Source organism: Syngnathoides biaculeatus, chromosome 18 (assembly GCF_019802595.1).
Source record: "Syngnathoides biaculeatus isolate LvHL_M chromosome 18, ASM1980259v1, whole genome shotgun sequence".
Classification (NCBI taxonomy): domain Eukaryota; kingdom Metazoa; phylum Chordata; class Actinopteri; order Syngnathiformes; family Syngnathidae; genus Syngnathoides; species Syngnathoides biaculeatus.
The window spans coordinates 678,306-697,768 of record NC_084657.1 but is presented as its reverse complement, the minus strand read 5'-3'; the positions used below and the strand labels follow the sequence as shown (position 1 = coordinate 697,768).

The 19,463-nt window shown below is 53.2% G+C and overlaps 2 protein-coding genes across 2 annotated transcripts; both read right to left on the bottom strand.

The window, feature by feature from the left end:
* Positions 1-3,234: 3,234 nt before the first annotated feature.
* si:ch211-284e13.4 (insulin receptor substrate 1) lies at positions 3,235-9,100 on the bottom strand. Its single transcript, XM_061803035.1, has 3 exons — positions 8,752-9,100; positions 3,932-6,817; positions 3,235-3,292 (listed from the first exon to the last, which is right to left on the bottom strand). The coding sequence occupies exons 1-3, from the start codon at positions 9,098-9,100 to the stop codon at positions 3,285-3,287; spliced, it is 3,243 nt and encodes a 1,080-aa protein (XP_061659019.1). The 3' UTR covers positions 3,235-3,284.
* Positions 9,101-11,232: 2,132 nt separating this feature from the next.
* Positions 11,233-19,025, bottom strand: gucy2d (guanylate cyclase 2D, retinal). The gene is made up of 19 exons (XM_061803284.1): positions 18,916-19,025; positions 17,031-18,002; positions 16,655-16,956; positions 16,219-16,591; positions 16,046-16,127; positions 15,626-15,734; positions 15,040-15,159; positions 14,880-14,960; positions 14,631-14,807; positions 14,389-14,545; positions 14,147-14,296; positions 13,675-13,823; positions 13,432-13,595; positions 13,120-13,312; positions 12,876-13,050; positions 12,258-12,356; positions 11,735-11,829; positions 11,587-11,669; positions 11,233-11,372 (listed from the first exon to the last, which is right to left on the bottom strand). Exons 2-19 carry the CDS (start codon positions 17,860-17,862, stop codon positions 11,288-11,290), a joined length of 3,426 nt encoding a protein of 1,141 aa, XP_061659268.1. The 5' UTR covers positions 17,863-18,002; positions 18,916-19,025; the 3' UTR covers positions 11,233-11,287.
* Between the last annotated feature and the right edge of the window lie 438 nt (positions 19,026-19,463).

Sequence of the window (19,463 nt, the reverse complement as noted above, 5' to 3'; positions counted from 1 at the left end):
TCAAGGAACAACAGAAAGATTAGAAAGGGCCCACGTCGACCCGCCTGAATTAGCGGCGTCTGGCAGTAAAGTTGTCTTATTTCCACGTCCGCAAATGTCATCAATAATTCATTTTTCCGGACTTTTTGAAAGCCGACGACAGAGATACAGCCTTTCTAAATGTGTGCAAATACTGTTAGCTACTGTACAGCTGACTCGGGTGACTTTTTTTTTTTTTTTTGAGAGACGTAAAAAGAATCAATATGACGGGGTTGCACAATTGTGCACACCCTTTTAACAGGTGTGATGCGGCTATCTTGACAATGAACCACATTTGCATTCAACCGCATGATAAAAGAGAGTCGGTGTGCACCCGCCACCAATTTAAGTGCACCAGAAGCCCCCCCCCCCCCCCCTCCTCAACTTTAGATGTTCTACTCAAAATTGTTGGTTAATTCTGCAAACAGCCACATCCCAGTTATAAGAGGGTGTGCCCACTTCTGCAGCAATGTTATTTCAGTTGTCATTTTTACTACCCCTCATTATTACTATTGTTTTCAACCCCGTCATATTGTTTGTTTTTTACTTCTCCTCTCAAAAAAAAATACACATTTGAAGAGAGTCAGCTGTACGGGTTGTATGTGAAATGATTCGGCTTGTGGCCTTTGAACGGGGGTGTGTAGACATTTGATATCTACTGCTTTGGCAAATGAGTACGCTTTAGCTGGAAAGAACACACAAAGAAAGGGGCGAACACCTCAAGGAGGTCTTCCAAAGAGACAACAACGGGTCATTTTCGGGTCGCAGGATACTCGCTCAACAAATCAAAATGGCCGCCGTGACAATCGGTTTGAGCCGAATCGTACTTTGGTTCTCCGGGAGTCGAAGTCACAAATGGAATCGATTCTAAATGCGGGGAAAAGCCACGGCGAAAACCTCGTCCCTTTGTACCCTGTTCCCACACCGGCGGAACCGCGGGTTCCTCAAACAAAGCGCAATGTTCCCGTCACATCGCGCGTGGCGTGGCGTCACGTCGAGTGTTTTGTTCAAGACTGAAGCCGACTCCCAACGGCTCTTGTTGGAGTCTGCAAGCGCTCGTACAGTCACATGAATTTCCTACAATGTTCCCTTGGGAAAAAAAAACAACAAAAAAACCACAGTTTGGCCCCGTAGCACTTCAACAAAAGAACCATTGATTTGAAATCAGGACCGGACCGGGTCTCGGGTTTGAGTCCAGACAGGAAGGAGCACTCATCCTCACCGTTCGGGGGACCGACTCGGCATCCCAATCTCGAAAAAAAGCAACACGAGCGAGCGCGACGGTGGTTTTTCGAGACCACGTCTGGCGCCGGGCAGCTCGGAAGAGTCCAAAGGATGTTCTGCACGTGTTTGCCTCGAGGTCCAAAAGTACACCGACAAGCCCCAAATCCGGACAAACGCTTCGTTTGCGCTTTGCGTGGTGAATATTTTATGTACAAGAACGCGTAACAGCTGTCAGATTCAAAACGATGCAGGAGCTCATTCAAGAATTTCAATTTAGAATTTCATCTTTTCTTTTTTTAAGGATGAGTTCTGTCTTTTTTTTTTTTTTTTTTTTTTTTTTGCTTCATTTTGTTGGGCCAAACCTCAACTTGACAAACACGAGCGAGCGAGGGAATGCTTACATAGTGGCTTAACGCCCCCCCCCCCCCAAAAAAAAAAAAAAAACGTCATCTTTCAGAGAAAAGTGTAAGGCAGTTAAAAAAAATCATAATCATTTACTGATGTTTGTTTATGCTTTTTTTTTGGTGTGTATTTTCACAACCGATTTTCAGATTACCTGTGTAAAACAGCTACAATCAAAAAAGAGGCACTTTATAAAAGAGTATATATATCCATATCTAGGCTAAATAGTATTCATCAAAATACTGTATGTATAGTGTACAACGTTGTATGTGTCACATGAAATTGGTTTAAAATTGTCACGCGAATGAGTAAAAACAAACTGCAGTGTCGTAAATGCTGTGGCCTTGCGTACTGCGTGCAGTACAATCAACGCGTCTTGTAGCGGTTGCACTGTACACGCTTCCTCCTCCGGGAACGTGTCAAATCGTGTATTTGTTCATATTTTGGACTGAAGGCAACTTTTGCGCCGCGGTAGCGTTTGCAAAATTTGAAAAAGTAATGGCGACTCTTTTGTACACGCAAGGTACAGGCTGTGCTAGTAGAACAACTGCACGTGCGCTACTAGTGATGTGCTAGACTAGATATGAACTAGTAGAATTTTTATGGCACTAGTTGCTACTGTTGTCTACTCGTGTACGGTTTTGCCTCACTAGTAGCAACGAGTCGTTCTACTTGAGTGCAGAAATATCACCAGTAAGATATTTATTCTACTAGTGCGCTGAATTCTCTTCCTACTGAGGACAGACTGAAATACTTCAGCGGACGCTAGTAGGATATTGAATGAAGTCTCTTAACTTCTTAATCCCAGCAACATTAAAACATTGCGTCCCCTTACCGCAGGTCTTCAAATTTGTACTTTTTGTTGATTATGCAGCGCTCAGCTAGTTTAAATGTCGTGTGTGTGTGTGTGTGTGTGTGTGTGTGGGCCCCCCCCCGCCACCCAGTTCATCCATTGACTTGATTTGACCTTATGAACCGGCGTCACGTTTGAGTTCCATTTTGAGGAGGCTTCATTAGTCTTTTTTTTTTTTTTTAAACATCAATTCACAGCCAAAGTGGTAAATGGCAAAAAAACAAGGGTTAGGGTTTGTTTGTTTGTTTGTTTGTTTGAAGACAGCTTAAGAAAAGTCCTGAAGAAGCGTTAATTATGGCTTTAATGGCACCTGTATGTATTTAGCGGACAACAATGACAAAGTGTGTTCAAGCCGTGTTTACTTCTTGTGTATGATACTTTTGTTGTTGTTTTAAAGAAAACCGAGCAAGGACGAAAACAAAGCCTTGTGGGACTTTAGCCGCAACACGCCGCCGCCGAGCGACCGGTCGCGAGGACGTCCATCTCGGAGGCCATCAAAGCAAACGTTTTGACGGACTTTATGGCTTTGGCCGCTCGCCGTAGTGCCTTAATCGCGTCAAATGCGCATAAAGCCGACCGCTGACCTCGCGTAATCGCATCGAGTTCACGTTAGCCGGTCCCAGCGAGGCATCACGACGCGTATTCCTTACCCTTACCCTGTGTGTGCGTTTGTGTGTGTGTGTGTGTGTATTATTTGGCACGTGTTTGGTCGACAGAAGACGGCGGACGGGATGAGGGGCGGCCTTTGGACTCGTCGGGCTGCTTCCGTCGCGGGCTTGAGCGCACATCAGCAATCTGGAGGGAAACAATCAAACGCAGGCAGGAATTAAACAAACGACACTTTTGCCTTGGATTTCTCTTTGTACTGTGGCGCTACTTTAAGTCCGTCAGGTTTTTGTCCCGTACAAAAGGTCAGGAGGCGCTCGGAAAGGTTTCATCCGCGGTTGCTTGCGTCCACGTCACGTGGTGCGCCGTATCTCTCCGAAACCGTTGCGACGATATGGGCCCCGTAGCTGTGGTGATTATTTTGCAAACGTAAATGGTCTGAATCGCTAAAACCTCATGAATATTTTCTGGAATGTACAATTCTCATGACGTACTTTGTACCAGGGCACATTGCAGTTGAGGTTTCGGGTTTCACAAGAATCCCGTCATTCGATGCTAGCTTTACCTTCTCGGGCCACACAAAATCTGGCGGCGGGCCTTGAGTTTGACACCTGTGCTTTATCCCACCTGGTCGAAAGCGATTCCCGACGCATTCAAATGAAATCAATTGTTCCAATTCCAGCGAGGTGGCGAGGAGCCTGCCAGAATCCACAAGCGAGCCCAAAGCTTTTTGTGGGAGTCAGAACTTGGTCGATGCGCCTCGGATTCGCGCTGTTCCTCACCCAACCAAATAAACAAACGGCCCCCGTGGCCCAACGAAGCCCTTACCTTGATCTTCCTTTCTGCCGATATGGTGCGCTCTCAGTTCCTCCGACTTGTAGAAGTCAATGCTGGCGTACGTGTTGAGACCGGCGCTAGCGCCCGCGCCGACGTCGTAGGCGGCAGACGAACGCTCGGCTCCCCCTTGGGGGCTCTCCTTAACGGCCAAGTCAATGTCGATGTAGTTCAAGCCCGGTTCAGAAGAAGCTTGCGGAGGCGGCGCGTCGGACGAGCCGGCCGCCGGACCGCTTTCCCGCTGCGGGCAGTCCAGATTGCGCCGGTGTCCCGCCGGCTGTCCGCTCTCTGGGAAGATGTCGGTAGCGGAGGGCGGGGAGTCAAAGGTCTCCGAGCGGCGTCCAAGCCGCCCCTGAGCGTCAGTTCGGACGCGTCTGCTACTGTGTTGGGGAGACCGGGAGGAAAAGCCCAGCCCGGCATCCTCCTCCATGGGTACAGGCGGACCGGAGCCGGTCGCGGGTCTCGCCGAAAGGCCCGGGTCCGAAATATTCTTGCCGATGAACAAACGAAGAGGGTCCGGTGGCGGTTTTCCTTTGGGCGGATTTGCATCTGCTACCAGAGGCGAAGGCGCGGCGTGTTCCGCTCGACTCTCGGGGGCGGCATCTCGCGGAGCCCGCGGGGGGCTCCGGGGCGTCGACGACTTGCCGACGTAGTCGGCAGAGGCGGCCGACGGCGCGGAGAAGCTGCGAGGGAGGTCGGCGGCGTTGTCTGGAACAAGCAGGGGCCGGTTCTGGTTGGCGGGCTGAAGGGTTCCGTGAGTGCCGTTGAACTTGGCGTCTTCCTCAAACACGATACTGACGTAGTCGCCGACATGGTGAGGCGCCGCGGGGGGCACGTTCTCCTTGACCCGGGGCAACGTGTTTGCTTTGGCCATGTCTGAAGACGTAGCGAGAGGGCGGCCTCTCCTTTGCGGCTTCGGGCTCTTGCAGCCGGATGCGCGTTTCTGCAGGTGCCGGCCGTCTTTTGCGCACGTTCCCGCGCTCCTGTAGAGGCTTAAGGCTTTTCCCGCCGAGGCGCACTTGTCCTCCAGGCTTTCGCTGCTGGCCGAGCTGGACGAGAAAGAAGAGGAAGACATGGAGAGTTGGAAGTCTCCGGCAGGGGCCACTCCCGCTTTGTTCCTCTTACTTGGCCCGCTCATTCCAGCACCCTCGCCTTTCTTTAGGTCTTCCTCAAAGCGACTATAGAGGGTGTGCTGATAGGCTCGGGGCAGGGAAAAGTAGGAGTTGAACATTTTGGGTTGCAGTTGGTGCTGCTCGGGGTGGGAAGGCGGCGTGCCGCAAGCGGAACGGCTACTGACGGGCGAGACGTTCACGTAGTCGCCGGCGACTCGGCTCTCTCCGCTCAGCCGGCCGTCCCACGTGGGCGTCCCGTGCGACTCGGTGGGGACGCAACTATTTGGGGACATGACCATGTAGCCCTCTGAGCCGGGCCGGCGCATGTGCCGGGGCGGCGACACGCTGCTGCTGGGCGTCATGGCCATGTACTCGTCATCCGCGGCCGGAGACGTGACTCCGGGCAGCATTGCCATGTAGCCGCTGTCCGAAGGCGCTCTCGCGTCCGCTTCTCTCCTCTTGCCGTTTTCTCCCGCCATATCACGTCGGCCGAAGGCCACCGCCGCGCCGCCGCCGCCGCCGCCGCCTTCTCTGCTGCCACTCCGCGACATGATGGCATATTCGTCGTCCTCGTCGTCCTCTTTCCGGTGTGAAGCCAGTCGTTCGTGGGTGGCCAAAGGCAGAGAAGCTCGCTTGCTCAGCAGTCGGCGTTCTGCCTCAGAATCCCGACTGGACGAGCGGCGGAGAATCCGTCGGCCTTTGGAGCGGTGATGGGAGCCGAAGAAGCCCTCTCGCTGACCCATGACAATGTAGCTCGAGGGTCCTTCTCCGTGCCCGTGGTGGGCAGCCATACCGGGCGTGAGCAGCGAGTGTTCACCGGGACTGGAGCCGTATTCGTCCGAGGAGCCGTAGTCGCTCGGCGAACCTGAAACGGAAACTCTCTGAGACACGCGGGGGTAGGAGCACACCGTCATGGCTCCCGCCGCCGCCGCCGCCGCCGCGCCCACCAGGCCGCACTCTGAACCGTGACCGGAGCTGGAGGACAGGCTCGGGGCCGGAGAGGGAGCCGGGTTAGGCGTGTAGCGAGCCAGGCTGAGGGTAATTTTGGCAGGGGTGGGGGCCCTGGTGGGCTTGGGCCTGAGCGTGGGAGTAGTCGAGCAGGATCCGTTAAGACTCGGGCTGGAGCTGGCCCACGTCGACCTGGTGCTCGCCGCGCTCTCCTCTGACCTGGCCCCGATGCTCGCCGTCCGAGCCCGCGGGAATCCGTGGCGCGACGTCGGCGAGGTGCCGGTACTGCTGCCGCCCGGGGTCTCCGTGCGGGCTCGCCTGGTGAAGCCCACCTGACTGGGCGGCAGATTGGGGTGATGCCGGCGACTCGGGACGCTGATGGGATTGGAAGCGGTTCCGCCGCCGCACGACGTCCCCACGGACTGAGACTTGCTGCGCTGACGGAACTCCTCGCTTAGCGCTTTCATGGCCTCCAGCAAGGTCTCGTGCATGTTCTGGGCCACCACAGAATCGTCCACCTGCATCCAAAACTCTCCGGGCCCGGTCACGGCCGAACGGCCCACCTCGATGAAGAAGAAGTTCTCCGAATGGCCGCACCTGCGAACGTTCATCAACTGCAGCACCACAGCCGCCACGTCAGAGTTGAGCTTGACAAAGTTGACCGTCTTGTCAGTCAGACACAGGCGGTAGATGCCCACCAAGTTCCTGGCGTGCCCGAGACCTTTGGGCCAAACTTTAACTTGCCACACCTCCTTAAAAGTTGGAATCGGAGAGGGAGAGCTACACTCTCCGCTACTTCCGTAGTCTTCGGGAGATCGGCCTGAAAGTGAAAAGAAAGGACACCGATGAACGAGAGGAGCGCTTGCCAAAAGATGAACTCGGAAAATCACATCGCTGCCAAAATCCTGCCCCCAACTTTTCTCTGAAACCACAAATGTGCCTTAATGGCGTCTTGACGTTCAGGTGCCCCAACGTGGACGTTCTGGGAGTTTTGAGGGCGAAGCGATGACCTTGAACGTGGCCAAGGAGAGCCGACGGCCGTTCTACCGTTTCTAGCGGGCGCCTCAAAGTCATTGGAGTTAGGGTTTCCCCACTCGGGGCCCATATGCCCATAAAAATCTCCTCGTAATGACCACCTCATCTTATTTCCACACAAAATCAAGGCTCTGTTCATCTTTTTGGTCACACAAAAAAGGCTTGTATTGCAAAGTTATCATTTATAATGTGTGACAACTTGGTACAGAATCAAGTAGGTTGACGCGCATGATTTGCCTTCACGGGCCGCACAAAATCATGCGGCGGTCCGGATCTGACCCCCGGGTCTTGCGTTTGACACCTGTGCTCTATATAAAGAGATGAAAACTCGCGGGGAAAGTGGGCGGCGGGGGGGGGGGGGGGGGCTGCTGCTGCTGCTGCTGTCGGGCTGACATCGCCCCGACGTGTCGTCCTGACATCCGTGAATAGGCCACGCCCCTTGAAAAAGTGTTTCTTTTTCATTCGTTACATTTTATTATTGTGTCTTGGTACAACCCACTTTTATTTTTCTGCAGAACGAAACTCGCTGGAACGGCTCGCTTGCCTATCATTTGATTTCAAAGGGAAATTTGATCTGGATTTTGAGCGTGCACGGAACAAATTCACCTCGTAATCAAGGTGCCACCGTATTAAAAAAAAAAAAAATGCATCATAACAGGGAGAACATGACAACGGCGCAATTTGAACCCGGGACCTCCCGGGTGTGGGGCAGACGTGATAACGGCTAACCACCGTGCAGCTTATGAAGCGGGCAAATGAATTGTGCAGTTCAACAACAGGACCAGGAAACTCTTCAAAGAGATTTTTCATCTCGATGTGCTCTCTTCTTGGCTAAATAACGGTTAAGTTCCAAAAAACAGGCATCAAGTCACAAGAAACATGTTGATAAATGAACGACGAAATGATTTCAGTTCGTGTGCTTAGAGCTTCATTGTTTTTGCCATATTAAGAGTCACTGTTGCTATCTAAAATCCGCCGAGAAGGGGGGGGGGGAACCCCCCCAGAGGCGACCGCCCCGCGCCATTGACGACAAATGTCTCGCGGTTCAACTCTGAAGCATCACCTGGGAGAACGCGGGGCCGCGAGCATCCACCAGCCATCGCGCAGCATTCGCGCACGCGGAGCTGGGAAAGCCCGTCAGTGTGGGTGGGGGGCGGGGGGTCGTGCGCTGTTCCAGCTGCACGCAGCCTTGGAACGTCAACGTAAACAACTCGAGGAGAACCCGCCGTACAGACGCGCGGTTTTTTTTTGTTTTGGTTTTTTTTTTTTTTTGGGGGGGGGGGGGTTCTAAGACGCATCCGCCGATGCCCCCCCTGCAAAAATGTAGGTTATATTGGAGGCGAGCGGACGGGCTCTCGATCGGAGCTGTGCAGAAAAACAACAACACGGGCTGGAGCGGAGCGCTCCGCGATAGGCTGGCGCTATATGATGATGCATCCCGCGGATGGTTGCTATATGCCCTCTGCGCCATGCAAAAAAAAAGAGGGCTGCGCCTCCTTTTCGCGACATTGCTGCACTTAACGGAAATATCCCCGAATCGCCCGACGCGCCGGTCGGTTGGTCCCCTTGTGTTTCAAGCCCCATAAGATCGGGATGCCGTTCACCGAATCTCGAGAGGTGTGGGAACGGGACTCTGAATGAGACGAGCGAGTAGTAAGCAAGTGCGGCAAAAGCAGCAAAACGGCCCCCACGCGCGTCACGTCACGTCAACCGCCTTACAATTGCACTGGAGGTCCAGCATGGCTCGGTACCACTCGTTTTGGACCTCCTCGCTGTCGGCGGCCACGGCGAAGCTCTCGCTGCGGGTGTAGAGCACGATCAGGTGCTTGTTCTTGGAATCCGCCCGCTTGTTGATGTTGAAGCACGTCTCCAGGTTCAGCACTTTCTTGGGCACGGGAGATTTGCTGCGGAATTTCTTCTCGTTCTCGTAATACTCCAAGCGAGCGGGACCGCGCTCCGAGGCCGCCCTCAGCACGAAGAAGCGCCGGTGCATCGATTTGTGCTTGCGGAGGTATCCGCTCCTCTGCACGTCCTCGTAATTCTGCGGCTCTGCGCCCTGGTTCTCCATGGCCGCCGCTGGACCGACCGCAAAAAAAAAAAAAAAAAAAAAAAACGACGAGTCCACGTGAAGTCCTGCTTTTTAATCCATTGCAGCGACCCCCTCCCCACCCTCCTACTCGCGTCCTCGCCGAAGTGTTTTGAGCATGTGCGCGGCGATTAGGATGGAGCGAGAACCCGGCCGGAGCTCGCCCGCGTGCCGCCTCCCTCGCGCGGGCTTCCGAACGGCGTCCTCCCGCGGTCTGGCCCGGTCCCGCCCGCTCCGAGCGCGAGATTCGGTGGGCGCACCTCGGCCGCCGAGCGACGTCTCCAGCCTCTCGGTCACCTGTCTGACTGAAGCTGGCCAGTCTGCGACGGCGACTCGGGCGAATTCAAGCACGGGCGTCCGGTGACGCCTCGCCAAAATAAAATCAGGCTTGACTCGCCTATTACCACCTGCGGGCGCCAGCCCCCCCCCACGCACAATCACTGAAATGGCTGCTTTCTGCTACGACATTACACACAGGGGATCCACAAACAATTTACCAAAAAAAAAAAAAAAACAAACCAATAATAATTACAAAGTGAGCGCAATATTCGGCTTTCAGGTGACAAGATACACTTGTGCAGGTCAACTTCATTTGACCTTTGCTCAAGCTTTGAGCACACACGTCCATCCGTCCAGCCGCGTATCCTCACAAGTTGTCCGTGCCACCCTCGCACACCCATCTGTTCAAAATCCCACTACTTTTCCCACAACTCGTTCATCTTTCACAAGGAACTGAACAACAGAAATGTCCAAGCGTAATCCGTATTCTTATTTAAACCATCCTCTTAATTGATCACGCCCTGGAAAATAAGCGACGCCTTCAATTTGGATGTGGACGCCATTCACAAGTGTTAAACTAACAAAAGGGGCAAAATTAATATCAGTCTGCTTGCATTTCAATCTCGACGAGACACGTTGCAGACACTGCGGAAGGAGAAACTAAATCCAAATGGAAAGACATCTAAAAAAAAAAAGCAGCTCAGTGCACATTGAATCTCTTCATTCAGGAACATAATCGGAATAAATATTGATGTGTTTCCAAATGAAAATTCATACGCTGCTTTTTTTTTTTTCCTGTTCCATTTTGTTAAATCCTGTTCAGGATTATGTGAAGCTAATCTTCCCTGTAAGTCGCCGTCGTCGTCGTCCCCCGTGTCGTCTTATTGTGAAAGTGAGCTTCGTCGGCTTCCGGGTGTTTTTGTCGGGCCTGTGGTGGGCTTGACCGTTTCCTGCCAGACTGGCACGTTTGAGCCGGTGCCAGTCAACATCGAGGGCGGCTTCAGGACACCAGAACACGACGTGGTCTGACGTGGGGGGTGAAACGAGTTTGTTTTGGTTGGTGCCCCCCTCCCCTGCCCTCCCCTCCCTCTCCCTAATGATGGCAGACACGAGGAAACAGCATTTGTTGTCCAGACCGATTGTGCCGTCATGTGGAACAGTTGCCACTGCACGGCGGCGACTACCTTTTGAAATAACAAATGCATTCATTTGGATTTCCGATCCAAAAAATCCAATCGTGACTTTATTCTTTTTGCATCAATTGACATCTTGGACAGTCCATTTCAGAAGAGACTCTGCATTGCAGTGAGTGAGTCAAAATATTTATTGTCATTCATTGTGATTATTATTACCTTACCCCCCCGCCCCCCATTTCGTGTCACATGTCCTCGAGCCAAAATAAAATTAAAAAAAAGCTCCCCGCGACAATGACAATGATTATGAATGACAATGGCTAAAGCGCAGGTGTCAAACTCAAGACCCGGGGGCCAGATCCGGCCCGCCACATGATTTTACGTGGCCCGCGAAGGACAAGAATACGTGTCAGCTTCCATGATTCTTGTTCAAAATTTCAATTTGTCATATCGTGAACGATAAAACTGAGATATTGCAGCCCCATCACAGCCCATCTGAGGGAAACCATAACTACAGTGTGGCCCGTGACCCCCCCCCCCCCCCCCCATCTAAAGTTTCAGCAGCCCAAAGGTTGAGGAGGAGCGCTAACTTTGCCTGAAAACCTTTGTGCAAAGAGTTTGTGCAGGATTTCTATTCAATAAACAGCAGTACAAACATTTAGCGGCGCACATTTTCAATCTTAACGGGACATATTGTGATATTTTGTCAAGTCCATTTGCGCTTGTTTCCCACGAACTCGTCCGGGGCGTGTCGCGCTCAGCCCATCTTCTTCTGCCGATCCAGAAACTTTTGCCTTCGGTCGGGGGGGATTTCGTCCAGGCCGATGCCGTGGTTGCTTCCGCTGGAAGACGAGACGGAAACGGAGACGTTAACGCCTCCAAACTTTGAGGAAACGCATTGAAAATGGCGGAATGCGGGCTCGGGCTTTTAGAGGAGGGTTGTAAGAACTGGCTTTGAGCACAGAATCGGAACCCCGGATTGTCCACCGTGAACCCGAAGCCAACAGCAGGATTTGCCAAACGCGGTGGTGGTCAGTGTCTCGCAGCGTGCCTCACCCTTGAAGGTCCGGTGGAATGGGCAGCGCTTTCTTGAAATCTTCCCTCCCCACCAACCAGTACGTGTTCTCCACACCTTTCCCCTGTCGCACAGAAGATGGCCAAATCCTGACCGTGCAAGCGATTGGGTGCATTTGATCCAATTTACCTTTAATTCCGTCAGACCTCGAACTTGGATTTTGTATCCCAGTTTCAAAGCGTTTAGGATGTCTACTGTGGTCCTGTTGACGTGTATTCTGTAAGCTGCACAACACACGCAGTCAATGTCCGTTTCATCAGAAAATTCAACGCAAAATATGCCCTTCTGAGTCAAAAGTGAGACGAATGTTAGGAAATGTAGGATGTACCCTCCCCCCTCCACTCGAAACAAATTCAAGTTTGACCGGATGACGCTCATCCGTGGCCTGTCGCGGGACGAGCCGCGCTCGGGGCGTTTTGCTTCGTCGCCTTTTGTACTTCATCCCCGGCGCCCGGGTCAGGTCGCCGGGGCATACCTGGTTATTTACAGCAAAACTCTGAGTTGACCTCTAATTGTGTTGATACTCTTAAGGGATTAAAAAGGACTCGTCGCCTAAAGCCCCGTTTAGCCTCAAGCGACATGCGCACGCCCGTCTTAGTCTTGGCGACGTCTTCTTCTAGAAAGGTTGCGATGTACGGTCGGAGAGACTCACGCAAGCCGGTGGACTCCATTCGGGACGCCGTGTTGACCGTGTCCCCGAAGAGGCAGTACCGAGGCATGGTGAGGCCCACGACTCCTGCGACCACCGGGCCTGAAAGCGCGCAGACAGACGACGGGGCCCGTCAGACGCGCCTTCAACGGTTACTTTTTCCAATTGTGGTCAGATCACGGAAACGTGGGGAAAAGGTGCGTTTATTGAAATGCACTGGAGGGCGGGCGGGCGGTAATTGGATGACGGCACCCTAAGTAGATGGTGCTTCACTCTTCCAGGAATAAGCTCCAGACGAGGATCAAGGAGGTAAAAATACCTCCTTTCCTTAGCAACTTGTACTATCCGCAGCAAACTTTCCAATTTGATTCAGTCTCATTTTTGTTGGGTCCCTTTTACAGGTGAATTCTCCATCCGCGACGGCAATCTTGCGGCGTGTTTGGACGCGTCTGATTTTCTGCAAAGCGAGGAAAAGCTTTGAAAAAGCCTGCCAAGTTTGAAAGCATACAAATTGTGAAATGACGTGATCAATCTTGAAAACGGTGGCGGTCAGCCTCGCCCTAACACCGAGCGGCGTCCCCTCAGCCGCTCCAGTGCCGTCAATTTTCTAACCTCGCTCACCGGAGTGCAAGCCGATCCGGATCCGGACTTTCAATTCGGGCATGTGTCTCATCTTGAAGGTGCCGATGCAGTGGAGGATGTCAAGGGACATGTTGGCCATCTCGGCCGCGTGACGGTTGCCGTTCCTGTTGGGGACTCCAGAGGCCACCATGTACGCGTCGCCGATAGTTTCCACCTGAAGACCCCTCCCCGAGATGAAAGCCGGTAAGGCGGGGGCGTCCGGGCAAGGCGAGGCTTGGCTCACCTTGTAGACGTCGTGCAGCCCGATGATGGCATCAAACAGCGTGTAGAGGTCGTTCAGCAGGTCGACCACTTCGATGGGCTCGCTGAGAGCCGAGATGGTGGTGAAGCCGACGATGTCGCTGAAATAGAGCGTGACCTCGTTGAAGTGCTCGGGTTTGACGGGCTTGCCGGTCTTCAGCGCCTGGGCCACAGACCTGAGGAGTGCGGAGGGGGTGGGGGGGAGACACACGTGCAACTTGATGGATTCGGTTTCCCCAAGACCCCGAGCCGCCCTTCCTTCATTTCCGATAAAAGGCCGATAAATCGCACTGACTTGGGCAACATCTGAGCCACCAGTTGGTCAGTCTTTTGTCTCTCCACCTCCAGCTCCTCTGTCCTCTCCCGGATCAGATCCTCCAAGTTGGAGGAGTACTGCTCCAGCATGCGCAACATTGAGTCGATAATGTTGGTCTTCTTGCCTTTGGTGATGTTTTTCAACTGTTCAGACGAAAGAGAAACGGAAATGGAAAGACTCCTGCCGGGCGCAACAATCGACGACGGTCCGGAGGAGTTTCACCTGTTTGAAAACATCGTGAAATGTGGGCCTCTTGTCGGGTTCTTCGCTCCAGGCCTGCTTCATGACCTGGATGACGTCCAGGGGGGCCTGGTCCACGGACACGCTGGGCCGGCACAAAGGAGGCGGCTCTTTGACCTTGCTGATAATCTCTGCCAAAACACGCAGACAACGCTGACATCAACAATAACGTCGAGAGACGCACATGCAGATTGAATGTCTTGCTTTTATCAGTGTACTCAAATGATGCCTGGACTCTTGTGGTTAAAAAAACAAAACAAAACAAAACAATACAGAACTTCAGGGATCACGAAATGACATTACGTATACAGCACATTTCGTTCTCAATCGACCCACTACTCTGTGTCCAAATTGCAAAGAAATGCTACAAAATGCACAAAACAATCAAGGAAAAAAAGGGCACATTCTCCCTCCAAAGCAGATCTGGATCTGGCGTCAGACCCGTACCACTCACCCTTGGGCGGCATGTCCAGCGTGCAAAACGGCGCAGAGCGGGAAATGACTTCCTGCGCGATGATGGAAAAGCTGTAGACGTCCCCTGGGAAAGTTCCCTTTCTCCTCAGTGAAGCGCTGCGCAGAAGCTCAGGAGCCGTCCAGAACAGATCTTTTTTTCGTTGGAGTCCAAATGACGGAAACAAACCCGCGCGGTCACAATGAAATAGCGAAAAGCAAACAGACCACTTGACGCTGGCTCACCCTCGGGCTTTTCTTCCTCCGTGCTGATGTTCTGGGAACTGAGAAGTTCATTGAAGCCGTAATCGGTCACCTTCAGGACAAAGCGGCCGTCCACCACGCAGTTTCGGGATTTGAGGCGCCCGTGGACGATTCCTCGGTTGTGCAAGTACTTCATTCCCTTTCGAGACAACGAGTCACGCGAGACCGTTGGGGAAAAAAAGTGCACGTCAAGCGCAAAGGGGGCAGTTTTCTTTTCGCAGTACCCGAACGAGATCCATCAGCAGGGACGACTTGAACATCCAGTCAAGACGGACGTCCTCGTTGGTGAGCAGGTCCTCCAAGCTGCCTCTGGAGCAGTGTTCCGTCACCACTCCGAAAATGCCAGAATCGTAGAACAGTCCCAAGAACAGATTGAGATTCTCGTGCCTCATGTCTCGGAGCTGCCAGAATTGGCGAGACGAATGAAAGAGAACTCAAATCAGAAAGTCCTCGTCATTCCCTGAAAAACTGACCTTGACGAAGACGGATTCTGTGCTGCTATTGATGCTTGATACGGCTCCCGGGGGGCCTTTCTTCAACCAAACCCAATCGCCCTGAAATTTAGAGAAAGCAAAACAACAACAAACGTGGGCAAAAACATCTCCACCGACGCAAATTCCAGGTCCAACTCACTTCAAATACTGCAACGTTGGAGCTGTCTGGTGTCGACGCCAAATAACTGCGACCGGACACGGAGTGCTGAGGCGTCTTCATATCCAGCTGACTTTTCATGATGCTTTCATCATTCAGCTTCTGCTCGCAATAATTTGCGTCATTAGCAGCAAATTGTAGACATCACAAAACCAAGGAAAAGTCACAGCAAGCTTTTTGTTTGTTTGTTTTTCAATTTCATTCCACGTATCCTTCAGACAGACGTGAGGTTCGTCAGAATTTGACCCTTTGTAGCTCTTCCAAGCGTATCATTTCCTTGGTCAAATTTTTGCTAGTCGGCATTGGCGCGGTGTCGCAAAATTGCTGCCCGGCAGCGACTGCCGTTCGACACCAGTCTATGGCCGTCGTGATGGCGAATAGCATATTTTCACGCTATCCATGGCACAGCCGTGAGACTTTAATGCTCAACAAGCTGAAGTCGATCCAGGGAAAGGGTTCCAACTTCTTGTCAGGCGGCAATTCTGTGACGTTACGTCTTTTGGGCCGCTTAATGGCCGCGCGTTGAATTGCAAAGGTCAAAAGTCGCCAAAACAATGTGAAAACTGACCCTTTTGCTGATTTGTGTGTTAATGAAAACCAGGTCATCCAGAGTCAGGAGTACTTTGGCGGACCCGGCGCCGCCGTTGCCAAAGGTAAAGCCCACTCTGCCGCTCCTCCTGGACGTAAAACATAGACAAATGTGAAAGTGTAGACGTAGGTTCACGGCTCATTTGAACGCCTGCTACATAGTGCATGGGTACTTTTTGGGGGACAAATGTGATCCTGACAAGAGAAAAAGTGATGATGTCTTGCCATTTCCCGGGATTTTCTGGAAAATAGCCAAAATCAACTGTGGCGCCAATTTTAACCATTTCACGTTTTCTTGTCATTGCACAAGAAGTTGAAGAAAAGCAGGGTAGTGTCATAAAATTTGCCACGGCCGTACGTCACCACACGAGCCTGAATGAGAATTTTCCGGTGCGCATACTTGAAATGAATGACGACGTTGACGGCGCCAGCAACCGCCACGGCGAAGAGGAAGAACAAGAAGATCGTAGCGGAATCCGCTCCTACGGGCGGGAAGACAAGGCGGGCGTTCACTACTACTGCTACCGTGCGTCTCGTCAGGTCTCCGGCAATGAGGCTGCCCCCGCCACTCACCTCCGCTGCAGGCAAAATAAGGACTGAACCAACAACTGGAATCCGTGTACGGGGTACTGCCCGCAAAATGGATGGAGCGACCCAAATATTTCAAGCCTCCGATCCTGCCGTCTGTGTGCGCGGCCTCCAGAACGTGAGTGGAGTACAGAGAGTTGCCCATGCCGCTGTAGTCCAGCACGACGTAGCGAGCCTGCATGCCTTCGCCGTTCCTGCCGGCCCTCAAGCGCTGGTTGAAGCCCTCGAATTCGAAGCCGCCCTCGCTGGAGCCCAGGATCTCGCCGGTCACCCAACGGCCGCCGTTTCCGCGGGCCTGCTCGGCGGCCATCGCGACGTAATACATCATGTTGTAGATGGAGCCAAAGAAGGGAGAAACCTAGAGAGGCAGACCGGCGTGAGCAGGAAATGCGCTTCCCGAAAGACGTTCAGACGTTCTCACGTTCTCTGCCGCGGCGCTGCTGCGGATTTCGTAGCTGTCCTGGGCCTCTTTGAAGGCCTGGTAAAAGTTGCGGTCTCCAGAGTCCATGGTGACGGTGAGCACCCCGTCGTAGGCTTTCCGCAGCCTGCTGTCGTTGCCCAGCGCGGAGTAGGACGCGTCGTTGTACGGAAGAGAGTAAAGCAGCGTGTCGTAGGGGATGAAGACGTAGCCGCGGTCGATCATTCGCATGGCTAAAGCCGACAGCAGAAGTCGGTACTGCGCTTGGCCGCCGATCAGAACCGAAGGCATGCACATAATGATCACTGTGGAGAGAAAACGCGCTCGTGAGCAGGTTGTCGCAGTCGAGCGTTTTGACGAGGGGAGCGAAGCAGCTCACCTCGAACCCGATCGGTTTCCCGCACTCGCGTCAAGGCCTTCCTCGGCCCGTCCTCGCCCGCCTCCATGGTGACCACGGGCTTGACGGGCAGGCCCATGGCCCTGAGAGAGGACGCCAGCTCCATTCCAGTGGCCTCCCAGATGTCGCCCTCCTCCGAGACGACGGCCACGTGGGCCCACCGGAAGTAGCGCAGCACCGTGAAGAGGACGCGTGAAGACAACGGTTGCGGGCGCAGGAACGTGGTATACATCCCTCCTTCTCCCGTGCTCGCTCTCAGGCAGCTCCAGGAGAGAATTCCGACGTCCCACTCTTTGGCGTACAAAGCGGCCGAAGAGCAGTACGCCGGGTTGGCCGGCCCGAGGAAGGCCGCGCCGTATCCCTCCAGCTCGGCGAAGCGAGCCATGGCACGGGATGACTTGCAGTCTTCGTTGATCAGCGTGTAGTCGTACCAGTAGCCTTTGTTAAGGTGGGGGTCCTTGTTGATGCGCGCGGTGGCCAGGCGGGCCGCCGTGTCGGCCAAGGCTTTGGAGTAAAAGTGGTCACAAGTCCAGGGTCCCACCAGGGCCACCGTGAAGGTGGTTGCCCAGGCCTGACAAGGTAGGGATGAGATCAGGAGCAAGGGCATTAAAAGCCAGCACGCCCAACAGCTCTGATGACGCCGCACCGGGGACAGCGGCAACTGCGGTTTTAACCGTGACGATGTGGACGCGGAGCTGAAGAGACCGGGAGCCCACGTGCCACGTCTTTTCCTCCTGGCTTTTAATGGCTTGCTCCGCCATCGAGGGTGGTAGGAGAGCTTACGCAGGAAACGGGGGTCTCTGCGACCCGCCATGGGCCCGGACGGCTTCTCCTCCGTCCTCGCGGGGAAATGGCGAGTGTGGTCTGGACCTGCGACGGCGGGCGGCCTCCCTCGGCACTCAGCGGTCCTCAAGTCCTAAGATGGACGGATGTGGACGCAACTCCGAGCCACCACTGCCTCAGGGCGACAGGAAAGTACGTGGGAACGATTGACATCAAAATTTTCTCATTTCATTCGTTTCATTCGCAACTGGACTGTTCCGCTTGCCGTAGAAGACCTTTTGCCTCCCATCCCACCGGCAGGCCTCCAAATATTGTCATCCGGTTTCCGGCCCAGTAGCGGCGTCATAGCGAGCCTTGCGCATGACCCGATGAAGCCTGCTCGAGATGAGGGATGAAAGGTCTTCGGAGACGACCGCAATAGTCCAGTTCCAAATGTACCGAGGAAGAAACTCGTGTGGGGGGCCGGACTTCCCAGCATGCCTTGTGACGTTTGCTGCGAGGAATGACACTACGTGGACGGTGTTGTGTGTGTGTGTTTTTTTTTTTCCCCGAATGTCTTCTTCCCGGTTAGCTTTTCTTTCCTGTACCGCGATTTAGTGTTGGGAAGGAAGGTTTGGGGTCCCCATCCTGTTCTTTTTTTTAGAGTGTCAGGGATGTGATGGGGGGGTGGGGGGATAACATCGGTGACACTCATAGATAGATAATCTTTGAAGACTTTGAAGGGGAAAATCTCGGGAACACCGTCCCTACGGTGACGTTCCCGATGCAGAATTACTTAGCAAGCCTATTAGCGCCGCAAGGTTTGAGCGGGTAAATCCACCCAAAGAGTCGCTCAGACTAACCCACTTAAAAAGTCGCCACCTTCCTGAAAGCGCGCTTTTCATTTTTCATCGGCTGTCCGGAAATGTTTATTAAGCGACCTGATCACGCTCAAATGCGAACAATTTGCTTGCGTTTCGAGCAGCGCGACCGATTTCATTCGTATGTAGAAATGGACAAGATTTTTCACGTGACAAACATATCAGTTGCGAGCCGGTTCTTAAGGCGATAAGTCCGGACTTTGCCGTCGTCAGTTTGATCTCACCTGGATTGCTTCTTTCCATCGAGGCTCCACGTCAAAGTCGCAGCCCATCCCGACGGCAGAACTTTTCCAGCTATTGCCGCAAATGTCACGTGCGGTTCAAGGGGGAAAAGAAAACCAACCAAAAAAAAAAAAAAAGGTTCCTGCACCGAAATACAGTCACATCTCCATATCTTCGTTTGTTAAACCTCCTGTCCCTTGACGCTCCCCCAGGCGAGGACCGGGACCCTCCGCGAATCTCAGACGATGCATGAGCAAATTTTGGGAAAAAAAAAACAATAATAATAATAAAAATAAATGCGGAGTAGACAGCAGACGCTGTAACAGCCGAGAGCAAAATGCCAAGCGCTGGGGAGGACGTTCAAGCTCTGACTTCTCAGCCTTCTTTAGCTTTTAATCCAACCTCGTGTGGGAAGAGCGGGGGGGAGGTCTCAAGGAGAAGAGGTGAAAGTTGGTCTGGGGTGGGGCGCGTTCAGCCGTCGTCGTCGTTATCGCTCTCGCTGGCGGCGATTGAGCTGACCCCCAATTTTGAACCTGTTTTTGCACTCAGG